At 33.2% G+C, this 24122-nt stretch overlaps 3 protein-coding genes across 3 annotated transcripts; 1 reads left to right on the top strand and 2 right to left on the bottom strand.

Moving 5' to 3' along the window:
* Positions 1–490: 490 nt before the first annotated feature.
* Positions 491–6889, bottom strand: LOC139851831 (uncharacterized). Its single transcript, XM_071841006.1, has 19 exons — positions 6739–6889; positions 6567–6627; positions 6095–6131; positions 5562–5692; positions 5237–5425; positions 5045–5152; positions 4884–4962; positions 4627–4760; positions 4214–4353; positions 4087–4137; positions 3907–3989; positions 3781–3835; positions 3559–3667; positions 2749–3244; positions 2445–2658; positions 2231–2301; positions 1690–1858; positions 1484–1613; positions 491–1322 (listed from the first exon to the last, which is right to left on the bottom strand). Exons 1-19 carry the CDS (start codon positions 6838–6840, stop codon positions 727–729), a joined length of 2955 nt encoding a protein of 984 aa, XP_071697107.1. The 5' UTR covers positions 6841–6889; the 3' UTR covers positions 491–726.
* A 3737-nt stretch (positions 6890–10626) lies between these two features.
* LOC139852010 (SUMO-activating enzyme subunit 2-like) lies at positions 10627–15705 on the top strand. Its single transcript, XM_071841227.1, has 11 exons — positions 10627–10872; positions 10958–11047; positions 11828–11911; positions 11988–12206; positions 12640–12741; positions 12945–13403; positions 13589–13818; positions 14147–14240; positions 14383–14565; positions 14687–14784; positions 14960–15705. Exons 1-11 carry the CDS (start codon positions 10840–10842, stop codon positions 15324–15326), a joined length of 1959 nt encoding a protein of 652 aa, XP_071697328.1. The 5' UTR covers positions 10627–10839; the 3' UTR covers positions 15327–15705.
* Positions 15706–16398: 693 nt separating this feature from the next.
* LOC139852558 (uncharacterized) lies at positions 16399–20936 on the bottom strand. The gene is made up of 5 exons (XM_071841855.1): positions 20822–20936; positions 19441–19927; positions 18620–18648; positions 17592–18524; positions 16399–16685 (listed from the first exon to the last, which is right to left on the bottom strand). Exons 2-4 carry the CDS (start codon positions 19751–19753, stop codon positions 17610–17612), a joined length of 1257 nt encoding a protein of 418 aa, XP_071697956.1. The 5' UTR covers positions 19754–19927; positions 20822–20936; the 3' UTR covers positions 16399–16685; positions 17592–17609.
* Between the last annotated feature and the right edge of the window lie 3186 nt (positions 20937–24122).

Here is a 24122-nt window from a genome sequence, read left to right as displayed (position 1 = left end):
TGGTCACCAAATAGCATAAGTGTGCATGTTTTGCAAGCGATCTTTTGCTTCAACAGGTTTGCATGAACGTAAGGCACAGAAAGCATGACCAGAAAGCTTGGCCTGGATCTAGAGGCATGACTCATAAGGTAAGCATGATTTTTGGGGGTTATATAATAATACGAAAAATAGAAACAGGTTCCTTGAAAACCGGATTGAATGTAGAATAATGACTAGAAGACAACCTTGAGATTTTTATGTCACTAAGTCAAGCTATTCAACATATGGGCATTTGGCATAAATGGTAATGTAGTTCAAATTTCGATTCAATAGTTGCGATTCAAATATATTTAACATATTTGCGCCAATAACGTTTATATTGCACATTCATGATATTGATTGCTTAAAGGCAAAACATACGTTATCAACTTATCATTAAGTTGCCACCCACTTATTGAGGTTATATATCTTTCTACGCACACAAAATGGTCCAACTCTAAACAATGCTTAATTCAAGGGTCATCAATGTTTTCCTTGTACAAAAAAATGTAGGCCGGACCCAAGCCCTAATTGGTGCCCAAATGTAGGCCGGACCCAAGCCCTAATTGGTGCCATTTGATTATAATCACAACATTGTCCTGAAAACTTTAATAAATGTCACATTTTTTGATAATTGAAATGGTGCATGTTCCAAAACCGTAAAAAGTATACACTAATTTAAGTAAAAGGTTACACAAGATACCAAAACTATGTTTGAAACCACCGTCCTAACCGTTTGGAACCTTGCTTTTCGTCGCCACTTTTGTTGGTTCGGTTCCCCGAAAACTTTGATTTAAATTGTTCAATAAGCATGTCTAGATTATCCACCCTGTCTTGCCCTAATGGGTCCTTATTTTTTCTGCTTTTCCTTCTTTTTACTGAACCCAAATCTTCATTATGCATCTCATTCTGATCTCGTGACCTCTTTTTCATGGGTTGGGCTACTATATCCATGGACTGGGCTTTACTTGGAGTGATTCTGTCGGTGGTCGCACTACGACCTTTCAGTCTTTTTCCTTCTTGATGGGCCTCTAGAGGTTGCTTAGAGCCCGTAGTCTTTTTCGTATCAGTTTCCGCCTTTTTATGGTTCCTATTATCTTGGAAACTACCTTGGGTTTTGCGTTTTCTTGACACGTCATTTGACCGGTCAACTGGTCTGTGTGAATCAGTGTTCTTGTTAATATTTTCAGTATTATTACCAAATTCTTGTTTCTGAGCTTCAATCTTATCGTTACGTTGCCTCAATGTCTGAACATTATCAAGTGCAAATTCCACAATTGGACGATGCTCAGCAGTAAAAGTTCCTGTGTTCCAACGAAAACATACCGAGTTAAAAAGGGTGAAAAAGCTACACGTCAAATAAGAACTGACAAATCAAATTAATGTTTAAAACTAGAGGTGGCAATTTCAATTCATTTAGCATAAATAGGTTGCATCCGACTAAACCCGTCATGCGAAAACATACCAGGATTGTTATTAAGGACTCGAAGAGCCACTAGTGCATGTTGATGCTCTGTGAACTCGATAAAAGCGACCCCACGCGAATGATTCTTTGATATTTCTTTTCCTTTGTTAGAATCCTTCAACAGTTTAATCTACACAAAGCATTATAAATAAGGAAAAGCAATGGCGACATGGACTTATGGGGGTTAATGGATAGTATAAAGTTACCTGTCGAATCATAGGCTTTTGTTTTGTAGCGCGAGATGTAACTGCATCTAAACATAGTTTTTTAAGTTGTTTATCATTCATTGACTTGGGCACGTTGTACATAATGAGTCTCGTCCTTGAAACATGAAAATTTGGGGATTGAAGCTTAGTTGCCTTCTTCTGCTCCAACCTGCATCCATAATTCCCAAAGAAAAGAGAAGGTTTAGCAGATAAAGCAGATGATTTTTGACCCGTTCAACTCATTTAACCCAGTTTCTTTCAGTTTACCCATATGATACATGAGAGAGAAAGAGAGAACGAAAACCAAATCGATCTATTTATAAGTAAATGGGTCAAAATAGCTACCACTAGAGACACAACAAAGTAGTGAGGTTTTCAAAACTTATACATATATACAGACCCTGTGAGGGTCTGTTTTACAAGCCAGATTGAATAGTTACAATCTTAAAGTACTAAAGTTCTTGACCTACTTTGCACATTTTAATGATCAATCTATCTAATAATTTCTTTTTTGTACAAATCAGATTCTTTGAATACTTACGATCTCCGCTTCGACATGTCACTATCAGAAACTCCTTCGGCAGCCGGAGTACCCTCAACAATAAGACCTTCCTGTAGAAACAGAGACGGCATTTATTGTCAGCATGAATCTTATTGACAAAACTTAGAAAATGAAATTTGTAGCTGAATTGTATTGAATGCCTGAGTAACGGGTCAAAACATGTTCAGAAAAACATGCCAGATTCTGAACCAACCTTAGCCAAGTAAAGATTGCGATGGTCAATCTCTTCTTTCTTCGTCTTTTCTACTTCCTTATCATGAGCCGCTTTCTTATTCAAAGCCTTTAAAACTTTTAATTGCCTTCCTTTAAGAATAATACCCAGACCAGCTACAGATGTTGCTGCTGCAAATGCAGCATCAGCAGCATCAAGCGTTTTAAATTTAAGAAAACCAGTTCCTCTTGGTCTCCTGAAAAACATTAACATATGTTTGAATTATAAGTGAACAGTATGCACATTTAATGAATTATTTACCGATCCAAAAGAGATCATTAATTACTTGGTGATTGGATGAAGAACAGGAACAAACGACTGAACTTCACCAAATCCTGTGAATCGCTGTTTTATTTCTTCATTAGTGATGTCAAAAGGAAGATTACAGATAAAAAGTGTTCTCTCCAACTCTTCTTCTGTTTCTGCTGTTTTGAAATTTGTATTTTCAGTTTTGGTCAAAGTTTCAGGTTTTGAAACATTTTTTGTGTGTTCATCAACTTTGTTATGTGCCTTCACATTTTCATCGACTTGTTTCTTTTGAACTGATTTAGAATCATCATCGACAGAAGAAATAGGCACATTTGATGAAGAAAGGAAGTTATTTAGAACTTTTCTGGCAACATCTGCTTCCACGTCAAAATTCACTACTTCGTCTTCCTTCGCTAAAATGGAGGTATCAGACACATCAGCATCTTCATGAGAAAGCTGTGTTTTTTTGTCCGTTTTCACATGGTCTTCCTCCAAATCACTATCATAATCCTCTTCATCACTCTCTTTTTCTCCTGCATTTAACAAGGAAAAAAAAGAATGATCCACAGATGCAGTCGTTAAACATCTAAGCACACTCATCCAAATTGATATGTATAAAGCAACAGATGTTAATAATCTAGTGTTGCAAAAGTCAGATGAGACGGCCGACTAGACGGCTTGGTTTCTAGCCTGACTCGTTTCGCTCAAAAACAGTAAAAAAGTTGGTCAACGCTAAAATATTATGTCAAATTCGGTCTGAGTCATGCTGAGTTGAGCAAGTTGGTCAAAGTCAAGGTTGGTCAAATTTAAGTCAAAGGTATTTATACGTCATAAAAAGCAACCTTACCTTCTTTTGAAGCAACTTGAGAACCAGCTGTATATATTTTCTTTGGAACAGCCCAATCTACAGCAATGGGCCTTTTAGCAAAATTATTTCCATTGAACTTCTGAATAGCCTGAAAAATAAGGAGTACATGAAGTATAAATTATTGTGAGAAAATGAAAAAAATAAAATAAAATGGAACACTCGTGCATTAATAACACTTGCAAACTTCTGTATCATTCTTACATTTTCTGCATCCTGCTTGCATGTAAACTTGACGAATGCAAATCCTTTTGCTAGCCTAAAACAAAAACAGTTTAGTTTATATGACATGGAGTCGCAAGATGCAAAACACATAGCATGATGATATACCCGGATTCAGGATTTTTGGGAATAAAAACATCCCATACAAAGCCTGCTGCTGAAAACATTTCTTTGATCTCAGTTATAGTTGCCTGTATGCATGATTCAGACGTTAATACCAGACTCAAAACTTTAATACTAATCATTAGTAGACAGTTGGTGCAATATTTGAGCAACCACTTGATTTACCTTAAAAGGAAGATTTCGTATTATAAGCTTCCATTTCTGAACCTTAGAACCCTGGTAGCAGTTACAAAATTATATAAACGAACCACATGTTAAAAAATAAATCACATTACATAAACAAATAGCTTACTTCTCCACCCAACTGGCGTGCCCAAACCGTGGCTCCGTTTACAACTTTCTGATGTAACTTTGTGACACAAGCCCGAGCAGATCTAACACTAGCATATACTATAGATGAGGCACCTAATCTGCATCCATCTTGAAATAGCCCTGCAAATAGGTAACATTAGTAATATGTCCATGTAACCTATTCTAGTTGACAACAATATGAATATCATTTCAGAAATATTTGCAATTCTTCAATAGATATGGCATCTCAAATCATAAAGTAACATAAAGATACTATTCGGGAGAATACTGTTACCTTTCTACAAAAATAAGGGAAATACTGTTCAGCCCATGAGTCCATGACAACACGTATGTATGCACCCACATTTATTATATAAATACACACAGATATACAGATATAGAGTATGTACTCACCATGACTTGTAATCTCTTCTTTGGGAAGAGGGTAAGTTATGGATGACACATCACCACACTCCCTGGCAATACGGTGAACTTCCTCTGCGCACTTATCTGTGATAAGCCCGCCAATTACAACTGTCCTAGCAACCCTGATTATGATTTAAGTTAAAGATATCAATTAAAAAAGAAACTGAAGATATGAAATAAGAAGCCATAAAAACACATGAACCAAAAGCATAGATGGTCAAAGTATGCCATTCACATTAAAATACCTCTGCTTTTCTGAAGAAACTCCTTCTACATGTTTGGTCTTCGATGGGGTCACTTCTTTTTTTACCTTATCTGATTTTCCTGAAAATTTAAGGGGGTGAATTTACTGATAGTAGAAAATCCCAGAGGTACAAATTCAGATAAAATTTTGAATTATTAAAACCTTCTTCTTCAGAATTAGGAACTTGCTTGTGCTTTAGTCTTATTGATGATGAATCCACCTCTACAGGTTCAATGGGAATCACAGCTTTTTTCGACTTCTTACTTTTACCTGAACATATAACAAAGAGGGTCACTTTTTACTGATAGTAGAAGATTTCAAGAGTATTAATTAAAAAGATTTAATTGTTAAAACCTTTTTCTTGAGAATCAAGAGTGTGCTTGTTACTTAATATCGGTGTTGATCGATCACCCTTATCTTCCTTTGTCTTTATTACATCATCAGAGTGAGATAGTGAACCATCCTTGTCATCCTCTGTTTTGGTAACATCATTATCAATATCATCGGTTTCATCTGGCTTGATTGTATCATCAGACGGAACCACTGATATTCCCCGATCACACACACAGAAAAAAGAGAGGTTAAACAGGCGAGTTAAAACTTATGCATATGATTAACGAAATGTTGCGAGATACGCAAGATGGTGTTAAGCTAAAGATTTATAAAATGAGATATAAACCTCCATTTCCTTTAGATCGTCGTTGCTCAAGAGGAGCCCTATGCATTGCCTGTTTAACTCCAATGGTGCGGCCACCAACAGAAGAACCGTTTTTCAGCTCGATTGCACGGTTGGCATCTTCGGTCACAGCACTAGGATTTAAACGTTTAGACCAGAAGTGAAAGAAAAGCCAATGAAAAATATATGACAGAGAAGGAACTAACACGGTCTTTAGTTACTTGTCTATTTATTTTTCTAATAAAAAAAAAACGATTACTACAGATAAGTGAATAGCATATCCAACCAAATCATATTTTAAAGAAAGTACACTTCATAAGAAAAATTGCATAAATGAAATGCTAAATCTTCAAATTTGGTTTTTCAATATACCTATATATTGAATGATAAGTTGATAGCATAAGAAAAAATAATAAAGCGTATTAAAAATGCTGCTATATGCCTCTGTATTATGGTTGAATATACTTTGGCTTGTATTGAAATAAGTAGGTGACAGACGAATAACTCAATTAAATAAAGAGCACTTTCAGACTTACAATTGTACAAAAGCAAGGCCACGATGCTCAGTCGACCCTGTAAAATAACATTCAGCCAGTGTGAATTTGTCAGTTATAAGTAACGAAACAAAGCTACAAGTTTCAGTCATAATTGGGGGTAGAAAAATAAACACAAACTTCCACGTACTTATAAACCTTAATTTGAAAACAAAGAACTACATATCAAATTTCTAGTATATGAGTACATCTAATACCTTCCATTCCAGTTATAGAATCGGAATTGGCTAGTTCGAAGATAAAATACAATGATTATAATAGTACATTTTTCATTATAAATTAAACTAATTATATTTCTTTTTGTTGAATTAGCAGCCAGTTCATCATAATTCTAAAATCTAATTCAAGTTTCATTACTCTCCAAAATTGCAGATATATAAGGTCCAATTATCAATTTGCATAAGCATCAAACTAAATACAAAAACTACAATACATATTCAATCTAAAACCCTACCTTTCTGCGTAACCATAAAGCACCGCCTAATTGGTCCAACATCACTGAACGTTTCTTCCAGCTGAAACATTAGGTCAAAATTAACACTTCATTTCCCTGTTATATATACCAACAGATACGTATGTATGTGTCTATCCATACATATATTGAAATATGGAATAAAGAGGCTTGCCTGAGAATTAGTAAAAGTGTAGGGTAAATTATTAACGAAAACGGTGGCCGGACTGTGTTGACTTCCGGCAGCATCTTGTTTAAGCTTCTTGTTTTTCCCCATTGAATTGAAGCTGAGATAGTTGCAGTCGCTGATTAGTCGCGGCGAGGTTTACACTCTGTGAGTTTTATGGAGCGGCTGTTGGATGTTTTTGGCTAGTTTAACCTTGAACCAACTTTACACTTTAGCCCCTGCACTTGCGTCTGTCGTTAATAGCCACCCCATGTCCTAACATCAATAAAAAAAATTTTTTTTTTTTTTTTTTTTTTTGACAAACTAACGCAAACTCATATAAAATCGCAAACGTTTTTTTTTTTTTTAAACGTTCCCAACCAAAAGATATAATATGATAGCGTACTAAATTTTAACCAACTATAATCGTCTTAAATGTTAAAAACACAGTGGGCGGTATTACATTGGATCAAATCACATATTTGCCGAGAGAAGAAGTGGTGATGGTTTCCGTGATGCTGACATACATTATTACAGGGGAACGAGTCATAGATTAGTCGAGAGAGACAATGAAAGTGATCCTCGTGATATTGAGATTTAGCGTTTGCAACGAAGGAATGCATAATTAGTATGGGGTCGAAATCATGAATATGATGAAAAACTATGATTAGGACCAAAAAGAGGACCAGTATAAATATATGAAAACATTCGTTGATGTGCTGAGAGGATTCAGACGTGGCCATCATGATGATCCCTTACGGACCATTGGTATAAAGGTTGAGCAAGTTTTAATAAGGATTATATTATTGAATCCTTTGTAAATGAATATATTGAACTCGTCTATGATACTCATGGTGAGGAATAAGAGAATGTTGTTTGAAACATTATTCGCGATGAGGGAAACTGAGGGGTATTCTATATTCATCAAGGATCTCCCATTGAGTGTTACACATGCTATGTTGGACGATGAGTTTAAAAGGTTTAGTTTTATTAGGTCCAACGACATACAAGTCTAAAGCAGCTTCCAACATGGATTTTGTATTTGATTTGTTGAATTTGAGGCTCATGATGTTGTCCAAAAGTTAATTGGGGGTTCGTGTGTTAGGAAATTAATGAAAATGCCAGCAAGATTAAACTCCTAGACTCGAGGACGAGTCTTGTCGAAGAAGGGGAGAATGATGTAGTTATGGGTGGGCCTGATCCAATAACAATGGTTCTGTGTGTGGATGAGTTGGGGCTCAAGAAGAATACTCGATACGTGGGCCAAAAGAGTGATCATGGGCCACAAAATTAGAGGGCGAAATAGATTAATGTAGTCGTGGCTTATCCAGGAAGCAAAAGGAGGCTATGTAAGACTTTGTTTCGAAAGAGATAATGGTTTTAGTAGGAGGCGGGCATGTCGTTTTGAGGGTTTTTTTGAAGTAAACGACATATATTTGGATGTCTATTAGTATATAAAGGGTAATTCTAATTATAATGTTTCTTTATTTAAATTATCTTGTTTCCAACATTTAAGATTGCTATTCTTTTATTATTATTCAATTTTACAAATTTATTAAAAATGATACGTGAGAACACGTTATGTTCTTGGTATTTCTGTTTAGTCATCGGTCCTTTAATCCATTAACGTGTTATAAATTTGGAATCAAAATAAATATGATAAGTTTTTTTTTTTTTTTTCTTTTTTTTTGAAAGGCAAAACATCCAAAATGTATGAATTATAAAAAATTATAACTCCTTGGTCAAACAATTATAAAAAAATTATACTAACAAAAACAAAATTAAAACTAGTATTAAAATTATGAGTTGTTAGCCAAATACAGATACATCGTACTCAAAAAGAATAGAAGGTTAAGAAAATGAAATAAATTGGAGTGAAAAACAATTTACAACAAGTTGAAAGAAAGGGGTGAACGGTGTAAAGGTTTGATATTTGTTCAAGATCAAAATTGATTAACTGGGCTTCGTATTTTTACAAGTTACCATTTTAAATCTATTCTATTATTTATTTATTTATTTTTTTTGAAAGACAACATAATATTTTATTACTAAAAACAAGATAGTGCATGACAAGCATGAAAGAGCATGCTTTAAAAGAGATTACACTTATAATCTAAAATTACATATGGACGTAAAACATTAGGGAAACAACAACCAACAATAAGCTATTTTTCCAGAAATCTATTCTGTTCTATTCAATAAAGAAACTACTCCGTATTATAGTGATACTGATACATGACTTAATAGTATAGTTCAACTTTGACCCAAGTTAAAACTACTTTTGTTTGCCCAGATTCACATTACATTTCAAATCGTTCATAGCTTGTTAAAACTTGAGAGTTCTATATTAGAGTAACATTAATCAGTAATACCAATTTTACGATTACAATAAATGAAAATCATTCTTAGCGTTGCCGTTACCCCTAGCACTTTCCATATCATTGCTTCCACCACTTGTTCTTCTGAAAAATAAGTTATGGTTTGTATACGTACACGTTAATTATTACGTAAAGTTTAAAGTGTTTCAATGGCTAGCGAACGCGAAAATATGCGAAAGGTATCAATTTTACATATGGTCAACACATCTATGGATGCTACTGTAAAGGGTGTATGCATAGTTTTGATAGCTTGGTCATGTTGTTTGATATTTGCATGTATGACTTTTGTAATGGTCAAGTATGTCTTTAAGATTTTTTGTTCTAGCAAGAGGACATGGTCTCTGTAGGTCCTGTTTGCTTTTTAATGTAATTGTTCACTTTTTTGTGAAAAGTTATTTTTAATGATATCATTTTTTCGTCAAAATAAAAAAAAAAATCGATTAACACTACACATTACAGTGATAAATACTGATAAGCTCATTTACAAATAGAAATACAATTTACAATAATTAAAATCATACCTAGTGTTGCCATAACCACCAGCACTCTCCTGATCATCATTGCTTCCAGAGCCGTGTCTTCTGAAAATAAGTTATGGTATACACGTTAACTCACATTAATTATTACGTATAATATACTGTATTATTCAGCATCGATTACAGTAATAAATACGAATCGGCTCATTTAAACAATATAATATCAATCATCCAATCAATCAATAATTAACTTAAATCGGTAATGAAATATGTAACGATGTCACAAGTAAAAAAAAAAAGGTTGAGATGTTGTGTTTGTTTTTTGAATATGTTTTTGTTTGAAAATTTTCTAACCATATCGATAAAGAAAATGTGATCTAAAGCATAGGATGGTTAACATAATTTTAATCTATAGTTTCTATTATACTACTAAAATGATGATATCATTATTAGACTAATTCTTTTGTTAAGAAAAAATCAAAAAGAAAAAGAAAAAAATCTAAGCATGGTGGGTGATGTCATTAATCTAAATAATTTTAAATTAAAATTAAATCTTATTAATTAATTATTATTATTAAATCTTATTAAGAATTATTTTAATTATTAAAATTAAATAATTTTAATTAATTATTTTAAATTAAGTACGAGAAGTTATAAAAGTTAGGCAGAAGGAAACCAATTCTACAATTATATTTTGATTTACACTTTTAAAATAAAATGACAATCAATATTATCTCTTATAATTGGATGTAGATTGTTAAATATGCATTTTAGGTGTTTGATGAAATGTTTAGTTGACGAGTTTCTTAGTCGGACTATGTGGTTCCACGGGTCATAAAACCAAATAACTTTAGCATTTACGTTCACTTAATACCTATCATTGAACTATTTTGTTTAAACAAATCCGTGGTTCCACGAGTCATTTCAGTGGTAATTTATTATGTATTTACCACGAAGCCTACAGAGATCATTTATTTATTTAGAAACTACACATAAATATTTTATATTTATATTTATTTAGAAATTTGAGATTCTATCGGAGGAGGAGGCCCAAACACACAATAGGCGTTTGCTCTCGCTCCCATTGCATTTTGTGTGTCTTCTATTTTCTCCGTTGGTCAAAAAAATAGTACTCCTTCCTCGATACGCTACGAGAAGCCCAGAGTTTGCTGCTTCAGATCTTTTGGCGCCTTTTCTCCCTCTCATTTTCACCTTCCTAATTCTCTCTTTCAAACACACCCGATTCTCCTGTTTCAATGGCGAATGGTCAACAGTCATCTGCAATTAAGGTGTCCAATTACTTATTGTTTGTGAATTTTATGAATTTAATTCAGTTATTTTGTTCAGTTTTCAGTACTCTTGTGTTGTTTTTAGGGTTCGAAAGTCCTTATGGTTGGTGCTGGTGGTATCGGCTGCGAACTTCTCAAAACCCTAGCTCTTTCTGGTTTTCATGACATACACATCGTAAGTCAACTATGCTTCACTTATTTTTTTTGTATATATTATTATTTTTAGTAGTAGTATTGCTGTTGTTAACTTATTATTAATATTAATATTAATATTAATATTAATATTAATATTAATATTAATATTAATATTAATATTAATATTAATATATTGTATAATGAGTATTTAGTGATTAGTGTAATGCATACTCACCGTGTAGTTCTCAAGTGTTAAGGTTTATTTAGAAATAATATCTATATTTATATGCCACAGCTTTTTCTATGCTTTTTGAAATTCTTTGGATAGTTTAATAATCAGGAATTATTCGTGTATCATGTATTTTTTATTTTTATTGATTGATAGTTAATCAGGGATAGTAACAAACACACTCAGATCTTGCTATGATTTTTTAAATCCGACTCATCTTTGTTAGGTATAACATACACACACATCAGAATTAATACATTAGGTAACCAGCGTTAATCTACTATTCCATATAAGTATCGAATTTTTATTTTCCTTTAGAATTTTTCTATACGTAATCTTGATAATGCAAGTGGCATGTGGCAAGTTCCTGTTAACTTTTTATTTATTTTTAATTATGAGCTACATGCTTGCACCCTACTGCGTTTTCCAGATAAATTTCATAGTACTGTCAACATTTTATAAACCTTTTTTGTGGTTGTAGATAAATCTGTATTATGTTTTCTTATATTAGCTAATATGTGTTGGAACACGGACGGGGTGTTTTTGATGTTGTTTAACTATTAACCTCTGTGTTTGCAAATTTAATTGCAGATTGACATGGACACAATAGAAGTTAGCAACTTAAATAGGCAGTTTTTATTTCGTCAGTCTCATGTTGGTCAATCCAAGGCGAAAGTGAGCGACATTTTTCTTAATATATTATTGCTGGTTGAATGCATTTTTTTTTTCATGTATCTTTTTGTGTTATTAGGTTGCTCGTGATGCTGTGTTAAGATTTAGGCCTCAGATTAGCATTACACCTTACCATGCTAATGTGAAAGATTCAGACTTCAATGTTGACTTTTTCAAGCAATTCAGTGTTGTTTTAAATGGGCTCGACAACTTGGATGCTAGGCGGCATGTTAACCGCCTCTGTTTGGCAGCTGATGTTCCCTTGGTGGAAAGTGGAACTACTGGCTTTTTGGGCCAGGTATAGTGCCTTTAAGCTTTGTTTTAAAATTTTGAGAATCGGACACTTTGATTTACAGCTATGTTGTGTCACGTTGGATTAATTCTCATTTTTATTAGGTCTAGTCCTCTAACATCTGATTAAAACTATCGAGCTGGAAATGGCTAAACTGTATAAGGAAGTATTATATGACACTATTGATCAATGTGATATCATAAATGAAAAGCATTCACCACGACATATGATAAATGAAAAGCTTACTCCATGACATCTAATGTTCTAGAAAGTCATCATGATGTTCACTTTCTGCTCGTCTTTCATGTTTACCTACTTTACATTTACCGATTTGCATGTCTAATTTGGTGAGGGAACACAGTTTCTGTAACTTAACTGCGGGTTATCTTTTTTTCTTTCCAAAATCTTTGTTTTTTTTTATCTTACTAGTTCATTTCAGGTAACCGTGCACATCAAGGGACAGACGGAGTGCTATGAATGCCAGCCAAAACCAGCTCCGAAGACTTATCCTGTGTGTACTATTACTAGTACTCCGTCAAAGGTAATTAACAGGACCCTCTCAAATATAATGGAAGTGCTTCTTACGCTCACTTTGACATGAATGTATTTCATCAAGTAGGTATAAGTTTCATTTGCTATTTTGAGTGAGACTTGTCTGACTATTACACTAGCTTAATTATATAGTCCAATGCGCTTTATTACAAAATACTTATGGATCTTTATGCGAATGCTTTATTCGTGCAGTTCGTACACTGTATAGTCTGGGCAAAAGACCTGTTTTTTGCTAAACTTTTTGGAGACAAGAACCAAGATAATGATCTTAACGTGCGTTCTACCGATGCTTCCAGCTCATCAGATCATTCAGAAGATGTCTTCGAGCGTAGAAAAGACGAAGATATCGAACAGTACGGAAAGCGGATTTATGATCATGTTTTTGGTCACAATATTGAAAGTGCTTTGTCCAACGAGGAAACATGGAAAAACCGAAACAAACCAAGGCCTATATATGTTAAAGATGCTTTATTTGATGAACCTCTTCAACAAAATGGAAATGCAGACAAAGTATTATCAACTGAAACTATATCTACACCGTCTGCAATGGCATACTTAGGCCTCAAGAATCCACAAGATGTTTGGAGCCTTAAGGAAAATACAAGGATTTTTTTTGCAGCACTGAAATTATTCTTTTCTAAGAGACAGAAGGTCTGAATCAGTTGTTTTAATCATATATTTGACCATTTTTGCTTCAGCCATTTATGATGGATTTGACTTGTTTAATATTAAATTCAACCCATTCATGTGTAATTGGGTCAAAATAACCATCTCTAGTTATGAAGGAAGATCTGTTTAAACTTATTTGACTGGTTCTTTTTTTCTGTGTTTTGCAGGAGGTTGGAAATTTGAGCTTTGACAAGGATGATAGTTTAGCTGTAGAATTTGTGACAGCTGCTGCAAATATCCGAGCAGCTTCTTTTGGGATACCTTTGCATAGTCTTTTTGAAGCCAAAGGTATTGCAGGCAATATTGTGCATGCAGTCGCAACAACAAATGCTATTATTGCAGGTTTGATAGTAATAGAGGCAATCAAGGTGCTGCAGAATGATACAAAGAAATGCAGGTGGGTACTCTGTGTTACTTGCAATTCAAGTAAAACTTGCTTTCAGTAAACTGTAGAGTTGACAAAATGTGAGGTTGGTTGGGAGGCGGGCCAAAGCATGTTGGTATCAAAATGAGCTGGCTTGGGTCGGGCAGCTTACAACCACTTTTTAAACCATTTTCTATGGATTTATGTAGATTAAATTATACATTAGATATGATTATGACGATAGTAATCTGATTTTTTTATGAAGAATTATGGAAGTTGATTGGTCAAAAATTTAAAATGCTAACTTGATTGAACATTTTTTAGTCATGTTGGTTTTATGTCTTTGTTAATATCTCTGCAGAATGACATATTGTCTAGAACATCCGGCAAGAAAGATGCTTCTTATGCCTGTGGAGCCGTTTGAACCAAACAAAGCCTGCTATGTTTGTTCTGAGGTAACTTATAACATTTACATTTCCAGATGTGAAGTTAAAAGTTCTGATTAAAATTCATCATACTTGTGATGTAGCCACCTTTCGAAAGCAAATTATATTTGTTTCGTTTGTAATGCAACTAAGCTAAACTATATTGAAACAGACTCCATTATTGCTAGAAGTGAATACGCAGCGCGCTAAGCTTAAGGATGTGGTGGAGAAAGTTGTTACATCAAAGCTTGGTATGCATTTGCCGTTGATTACACATGGGCCAGGGCTTCTTTACGAAGTTGGTGATGATTTAGACCAAGATATGGTTGCTAATTATGAAGCTAATCTTGAGAAGGTATGCATATAAATGAAGTGTTTAGAATCTCAATCAACTAGTATCAAGAAGTAATAGTTGGAGTTACCACTTCTTGAATATTTTTTGTAATTTGATTACATCATAATCTTAATCCATGTAGGTTTTATCCGAGCTTCCGTATGCAATCACTGGTGGAACAATTATTACAGTTGAAGATCTTCAACAAGAGCTTGTATGCAACATTAATATCAAACACAGGTCTGTGTGTAAAATCATTGTTTTAAGTTTTGTGTTTGATGGACCATCACTCTGTATCATTCTTGATCCAGAAGTTTCTTTTGGAGATGGAAAATGGGTGGGTAGGGCCGGTTGTGTGTGTGTGTGTGTTTTTTTTTTTTTTTTTTAAAGTTCTCTTTTATATACATTTTCTCAGGGAGGATTTTGATGAAGAGAAGGAACCTGATGGAATGGTTCTTCATGGATGGACGCCAGCACCTCTGGTAGAAAACCAGGCTGCTGCTGCTACTACTACCACCAATGGTGCCAGCACATCATCTACAATTAAGTCAGCTGTTAACAACATGGAAGAGGATGACGAGCTAACAATATTAGAATCAGGAATCGAGACCGTACCTACCACAAAGAAAAGAAAGCTGTCAGATGTATCCGATCCCGAAACGCCAATTCCTGCCGATGACAAACGGGTCAAGAAGATGCCCGAGCAACTCGAAGACGACGGTGACGTTGTTATTATGCTGGATGATGGGAATGATGGCAATAGCAAGAATATTTCTCGGTAGTTTTCATTGTGTATTTGATCGGAGTTGTTCTAATTTTGTTGCGGTTTCAGGTAAAAAGGTAAGTTTTACAGCATTGTAACCCATATTTCTTGCGTTTGAAAGTTAGGATTTGGTTTTGGTGCAAGTAGAAGCAAACCTGAAGGCTGTAACAACAGGGAAATTTTTTTGTTAAAAGTTTCTGTCTGAAATCCTGACAATTAGAGGCTCTATACTTGTTTGGCAGTTAATTTTGACTAGTGACAAGAGTAAGAGACGTAACTTAGAGTAGAAATGCATTTGATATGCTGTGCGAGTCAAAAAGCACTTTAAAACATTTTGTGTGAAGGTACTAGGCATCATCACTTTGAATGCTATCTTGCTGTTGGTTATAAATGCAAATTAAGGTATGATCATTCTTTATGCATCGAGAAATACACGTAAATTGAACTATTGAAGCATGGAAGCTTGTAATATCTCATCCTATATGCGGCTCAACTCACCCTCTTAATTAATCTGTCTATATTCGGCTCAGCTCACCATCTTAATTAATCTACCTGAAATATGGAGCTCCAGATTGACCTAGAGGGCTCGGGGGTTTCTCCTGGATCCATTCAGGATTCAAACCCGGTCCGCCTGTTTCTCGAGATGGTTTAAGGATCGGGTTCTTGCAATGCGATTTGAGTTTCCTCTCGAAAGTGCGTGTGTGGCAAAAGATTACGAATGAAGTTCACATAAGAATGACAAACTACTTCAATTTACACTTGTAATACAAAAATCATTTTGATAACCTCTGAACTATAGTCAGAAACGAGTATAATACATAGGCAACCAATGGGCTGATTATTTAACCAATAAGAAGTCACACGAATATTAGTTGTTAAGCAAGTTAAATAAGTTGAAAGTCTCTAAAAACAACTTTTTGCTAACCCTTAAGCTCGAACTTTATGAACATGACCTAAAGTTACCAGCGCATTTTGCTTCCTTTGATATTAAATTTTGAAGCTTGCAGACCCTCAAAGCAAAGATAGGGTATGCATTATGCAATAATAACTCAGAAAATCACAATAACACATAATAATGACAAATCACCTCAATTCAGACTTGTAACACACATTTTATAAAGAAAAAATTTGTGACAGAACAATACATACATACATGCACCATTACTCATTTGAATGTAAGAATAAACAACTTATATTATACTTACAAAAAACAAGTTAAATACATTGTATATATCTAAATTCATATTATTTCTTCAACTGTATATATTCACCTGCTTTCACTCTCAATTGTCTTTTGGAGCTAACCATTTTGGAGCTCATGACGACTAACTTCACATAGGAAACATTCCATCTGTGTTTAGAAATATCAACCGTCCACCTAAACAAAATTCAGATCATTAGTCGTTAGTCATTACCAACAAAATAAATACGAAAATAAAAACTTACATTATTACATGTCCTACGTAAGGTCCTATTTCAATCGGGTTTATACCAAAAAAAGTTAGGCATTATACAAATAAAATGTTACACTTATCGAATACATACATGCTTCAGGAGTAAGCAACTTGTAAAACCAAAGTAGAGGCCATCTCAACAAAATAAATAAAAAGGAGGGGAGAATATAAATGCTTTATTGATACAATGACAATTGAGAAGCATACCACATCAACGATTCCCTCTCCCTCCCTTTCTAAAAAGACATAAAAAAAAAAAAAAAGCTAAAAAGAAGAAAAGGGTACCCTTCTATAAAATAAACCTCATAAACATGTACTCCACTTTGGATGCTAAAGAGCTACAATTAAAGAGGCAAGATGGGTTGGGCAACGGGCCAACTTTTAGTACAAGTTGAAAACAGTTGGCTTATATTAGTTGACCCCAATATCCATATATAACACTTATATGAACTAACTAAAGCATTACATATTACATATAAATATGAATACACAAAATATTTTACATATATATTATGAATACACAAAATATTAAAACTAAAATTTACTAAAATAAAGATATTTTGGAGGTATGATGGGATGAATTACACTTCAGAGTACTTTTAACTCATTCGACTTTTATATCAAATCTATAAACCAAAGTATACGGTCAAAGTTCAATTAATCTGGCACTTCTGTTATTACATGTTTTATGATCATATTAAATCCCATATATTATGCAAAAATGAGAAAAACACCACAACCGATTGTGAAATACAAACTTCAATCAAGTAAAAAGTTTCAAGCTAAATTTTAATTGAGATTGAATAATGATGAAAAGAAAAACATTGTACCTTTTATAAGAAAAAAGCTCACTCCTTGCTCGATTTTGACCAAAAAAATCTATTTTTCTTAGAACTGTTATCTGGCAAAGATTTGTTTGGTTTGTAGCCAAACGAGAAGTGTCTTCTTAAAAACGGCTTTGCTGAACTTGTGGAGCTCTTCATGCTTGAACTTGAACCCATCCTTGGACCTCTGCCACCTGTAAAACGATCAAACACAACTGAATCACCACCATCCACCACCCGACTCCTTAATTTCTTGCCGAATTTACCCTTCAAATCTAATTCTCCCATTGCCTTTTCCGACAGCTTGAGAACCTTTTTTGGCCCCAAAGTACAAATAGGGCAAGCAGGATCATATTTGTCGACGTCCGGTGTCATATTCTCTAAACACTCTACATGGTATACATGCCCACAAATCAGAACCGCGACAGCTGGCAGCCCATTATTGGCCACAATTTTTTGACTGCTCCAAGAGGATCTATCAGTTAAAAGCTTAGAGCAAACGCCACATGTCTGAATCTCATTGGCTGGAGAAGAAGAAACTCTGCCACTAGATCGGCTAACTCTATCACGGCTAAAACTGAGAGACTCGCTATCAAAAGACCATCTATCTCTATTTGACCAACCATCTGAAGATACACCATGAGACCCTGCGTGTGATTTATTGCTCCAACCAGGGTACATAAAAGGTGAACCTTCTTCAGATATTGAAAAGTTGGGTGACAACATGCCTCGGATTCGGCTATCAGATACTTGACGTAGCAGATGGTGACCAGGTGAGCGACGGGGCCACCTTGACGGGGTCAAACTTGAGAGGGGCATGAGTTGACTTCGGCAAGAAGATAAAGGAGATGCGGAAAAAGATGAAATTGAGTGTGTTGGTGTTGACATTTTGGTTGGAGACAGTTCCAAAGATACAGTAGTTCCTCTTGACTCCTTCCCCTAAATAATGCATAAAGAGTAAGGAACATAATAATAGAGTAGAAATAATTAAAAAAAAACACTTGCAATAAAAACTCAATCATTCAGTAACTTACCTCACGAAGACTATTGAAATTTACTGGATCTGCAAGAACAAACAGATGAATCAAGTTTCCATATGAAAGATAATAATATGAAGGCAATGTAAGAAGGAAATTTATAAATAAACAATGTACTTTGAACACTGACTTCACAATACGACTAATAAAATGCAAAGTCACAACACATGAGCAGAATCATAGTTGACAGGTTCAGATGATAGTAATGATCTAAGTAAAAAAATAAAAAAGCCAGGTGCAATGGGTCTCCGAAATTAATATGGTTATTGTACTTGTGTTAGATGTAACCATTCAACAAGTGACATGTGTAGTTCAGAAAATGCACAATGATTAGACCTACACGAATTGACTATGCCATCTACTTCCACATAAGGATGAAAAATCCACACTTTCAATATAATCAAACAACTTGATTCGTAACACCAGCAAATCATTACAACACAATTTAACAAATGAAAAGTTCAGTAACATATAAATGCTACAAGTTTTGTATTGGGGTATCTATTAAATTGTCATCATTTAAAAGATTAACTCTCATTACATACCTTTTCTATCTTTTGCCAAACAGTCAACAAAAGACTTGGGCGTTTAATGATAGTACAAGTCAATTAAAGATACAAAAGGCATCTGGTACGGAACAGGGAATTATTTGTTTGCAATCTGAACTCAAAATTCCCAAAATCAATGTAGGGGTGATAACTAAATAACTAATAAAAACATTCATTAAAAGTATCTAACCATAATAAGTCAACATAAAGATTCTGGTGATCACTGAAAAAAGTGTAATAAATGATATATATTGTTATAATTAAACTCACCAGACCGAAGAACCCCATTTTCTTCAGAAAAAGAAGATTTATGCCAAGTAAGGCTTCGTGAACTTTCCAAAGGACTACCTTCTGTTGCATTTGCAGTTTCTACAGTTGTATGAGATTTATTGTCCAACCTATCGTTCATACCAGCACTGTCAGAAAAACAATCAACAGATGATTCTTCACCTGCTACGCGCCCTCGATTGTCCCAGCGAAAGCTCCATGAAGGTGAATACTGATCATTTCTGGTTATAACATCACTACCAGATTGGTCTGTTATAGTCCTATCTTTAGCAGCAACACAACAGGCAGACCCCATCTTAAATCACATGAAAATTCAGACCAACAAACCGCCAGCACTAGAGATACAAAATGTTCACACTTGAAACAACTGCTGTTTTCTTCTAAACTCTTGAAGTTTGAAAATAAATATCAGATCTCCTAAAAGATATGAAATTTGTGCATGCAAATTGTCTTGCATGTAAACCTGCAACTAAAAAGTCACAAAATCTACCTTTCAGTTTTCAGGTGAAGAAGTATATTAACTAAACAGAGCATCAACAAACTGACAAAATGCAAAAGGTATAGGCAAAATAAAAAGCTAGATACATTTCTCCCTATGGAAGGAAGGTTAAGGAAACTTTGCTTTCTATATGAAAATCAACCACAACCAGTAGATTTATAGATACATAAATTTATCACAGCCTAGATACATCTTTCCTCCATTAAGTAAAGCATCAAACGATCTATCGAAGAAATGTATATACTATCCTCCAAAACTTTAATTTAACATTTTGTATCATTTCAGCTAATGGTACAAGCTCAATCATAAAATATCACCTAGCAGTTCTAATCACAAACTAACAGGATAACAATGCAACTATTTATACTTCATCTATAATTTCAATAAAAAACTGCAATTACAAATATCTAAACCTCACAATACAAAATCAATTACTGATAATCATCCAATTAATGCAATCACCTGAATCCAACAAACACCTAATTTACATTTACACTCCAGCAATAAAAAATGCTATTAGACTTGAGCATTAAAAAATGTAAAAATCAACCTAAAAAATCCCTGAACTAAATTCAAATGCTAAATTAGAAGATGAATCACTTCGAGCCCTTAGTCACAGAAACCCTAAGAATAATGAAATTCGAAGTTTCAATCACTCCAAAGCGAGCAGAGATCCGAAATTAAGACAAAAAATTATGAAATCGCAGATTATAATGTCCAAATCATCAGACCTTTAACCTCAAATTTATAATTAATGCACATGTACAAAAACAATCCGTATATCGATACATACGAGTATGTACGAATATACATATGAATATATGAATCTGTATAATTAATATGATGATGATGATGAAACCCTACCTTTAGCCGCCACACTTGTGTGTGTGTTTAGTGTGTGAAATGGAATCTGATTCTTTTTGTTCAGAAGAAATGAACATGGTGGAGCGAAAGTCGTTTTGTAGATGGTTTTCTCAGACTAACGGTGTTAATCATTTGCCGTTTGATATCAGTATTACTAAATTTGTATAAAAGCCCCTGGTAAAGCTGAAAGGGGACTAGATTACTACTTCCGTAAATATTTGCATCGCAATTATATTATTTATATTATATTATATTATATTATATATTATATATTATATATTATATATTATATTATATTATATTATACCTATATCTAAAAGATATAGAGGTAATGAATAGTACCCAAGGATTTTTTGGACTTTTCCTTTTTTTTTAAAAAACTTAACTAAATTTCGTTTTTACAACAATGCCTCCACACTTTCTCAAAAAAAAAAAAAAAACCAAATCAACCCCCCATACAGGGGGTAAATTGTCACATTACCATTCTCATAAAAAATCTTAAATAAACTCCACCCAAATATTTAACGGGCAATATCTTCTCGCTCGCAATGAGTCAAATTTTTCCGACACCATCGTTAAACTCGAAATAATTTTAGGAACTCAATGTCACTAGCTATACGCAAAACGGACGCTTTTTAAAAAAGGCTAAATATTTGGGTTACTTTTCATACACGTTGATTTCGCGTTAAATTTTTAAAAGTCGACAATTCCATAGTGAAACGCGGAGATGCACATATGTTGTTAATTTAAAATAACATTTAAATTTTTCACGGGTTATACCTTTTAGTTCGACTCGAGTTGCGCTTCAACAACATCATCGTTAGCCACGAAATAATTTTACAAACAAAACGCAATAAAATACATTGAAAACCGAACCCCCGGCGCGAAGCGAGGGTTTGAACACTAGTTATACCTAAGACACATAGGATAAATGAATAGTACTCAGGGGTACTTTCGACTTTTCGCCTTTTTTCTCCAAATTGAACAACAAAACCCCCCACACTTTATCAAAAAAATCAAATCCACCCCCAAACAGGAGGATAAAGTGTCAAATACCCATTCTCATAAAAAAATCTTAAACAAACTCCACCCAAATATTCAATGGGCCATATCTTCGCGCTCGCAACGAATTAAATTTTTCTGCCACCATCGTTAAACTCGAAATAATTTTAGGAACACAATGTCACTAGCTATACGCAAAACGGACGATTTTTAAAAAACGCTAAATATTTGGGGTACTTTTCATACACGTTAATTCTTCGTTAAATTTTTAAAAGTCGACAATCCCATAGCGAAACGCGGAGATGCACATATATTGTTAATTTAAAATAACATTTAAATCTTTCACGGGTTATACCTTTTAGTTCGACTCGAGTTGCGCTTCAACGACATCATCGTTAACCACAAAATGATTTTACAAACTAAATGCAATAAAATACATTGAAAACCGAACCCCCGCCGCGAAGCGAGGGCTCGAACACTAGTTAACCATTTATTAAGGTACTTAAATGAAATTATTCTACATTTAACGGAGTTACGTGACACGTTATCAGCATGTAAGCGAAGTAACATAAAAGTGGGTAATCCACTTTCTCAGTACTTCAATTTCTTTAATCATTTCAAATTTAATTTAATACTGTAGTAATTAATTAAGAAATTTTCAAATAGCTGTGATTAAATAATTATACAATTTAGTAACCATCACTAAAGTTTTTTTTTTTTTATTATTTTAAATATTTATGATAGCTTCATTCGTACGCCTCGAGTAATCGAATCGTTTTATCCAAATTATTCAATGGTGATAAAACTCTATTTATCAACTCATATTTGTCATGAAAACATTTTTATTGTTAGCCATGACCACCTCACTCAAATTTCGGGACGAAATTTCTTTAACGGGTAGGTACTGTGACGACCCGGAAATTTCCGACTAAATTTAAACTTTAATCTTTATATGTTTCCGACATGATAAGCGAAGTCTATTAAATGGAATTTCAAAATTTTTGAACTATTTTATGAACTCATTTGACCTTTGATAATTTTCGACGATTCACGAACAGTTGTGTGTAAATAAATATGTAAATATATATATACATATATAAATACAAGTGTATATAAATAATATCGTGAATTAATAAAATACACTTTAATCATTAGAATGTAAAACGTAAAATAATATATAAAATGATAAAGTTGTTATTAAAAGATAAAGTTATATATATATATAAGATTGCTATAAAAGAATCATTATGATATGTATAATGGAATATATATATATATATATATATATATATATATATATATATATATATATATATATATATATATAAGACATAAACATTATATGTATATAATTATCAAATATTATATATTAATATATTTACAAGTTAAAAGATAGTTGTTATCACTTATTATTAGTATTAATATCTGTATTATTAGTATATTTAAATTGTGTATCATTATTATTATAAATAGTAGAAAAATTATAATTTTAGTATTATTATCATTATTCTTAATATTGTTACAAGAATCATCATTTAAGATTATTATTACCAATTTCATTAAAATCTTTATTTTTGTGACTCATTATTATGACTCTAGATATTATTATTATTATTATTATTATTATTATTATTATTATTATTATTATTATTATTATTATTATTATTATTATTTCAATTATTATTATTATTATAGTTATTATTATTAATATAATTATTAATTATTAATATTAAATAAATCATACGTACATTATTATAATCAAATTCAATTTCACATCCTTTTCTAACTGTAATAGATTTGTACTCTGGAATCTGATTACTGAAATTATTCCACCAAATCTGTACGATTTTGTTAAATTAAGTTTTCACTTTACATTTTTTTTTTTGTTTTCAGAGTCAATTCATGTCTCTAAATTGGTTACCCGTCCAAATCACTTACATTGCAGACAAAACGATCTTATCATCTCTAATAAACTTCAATCATACGATTCTTATCATTAAATTATGTTATACCCTTCTGCAATTCGAAAACAAAGTCAGAAAACTAGGAAGAACCCACAACGACCTCTGTTCTTGGTACCATTAAATCAAAAACTCGAAACCGAATCAAATTTCAAAATTTATAAATATGGTCTTATTAGGAATCATTCACTCAATCTTTATGCAAAGTTTAAGCTCCTAATTCCTCATAACGACTTCTAATTTTCGAGTCAAAATTTGTTTTCAAAAAGTCAACCTTTTTGTTCTTCGTGAAATTCGAGCTCGTTATTATGTTTCTGTTTCAATTGAAGATGGAGAAA

This window comes from Rutidosis leptorrhynchoides, chromosome 6 (genome assembly GCF_046630445.1).
Source record: "Rutidosis leptorrhynchoides isolate AG116_Rl617_1_P2 chromosome 6, CSIRO_AGI_Rlap_v1, whole genome shotgun sequence".
NCBI lineage: Eukaryota > Viridiplantae > Streptophyta > Magnoliopsida > Asterales > Asteraceae > Rutidosis > Rutidosis leptorrhynchoides.
The sequence above is the reverse complement of the archived record's forward strand: the minus strand, read 5'-3'. Positions and strand labels throughout refer to the sequence as shown.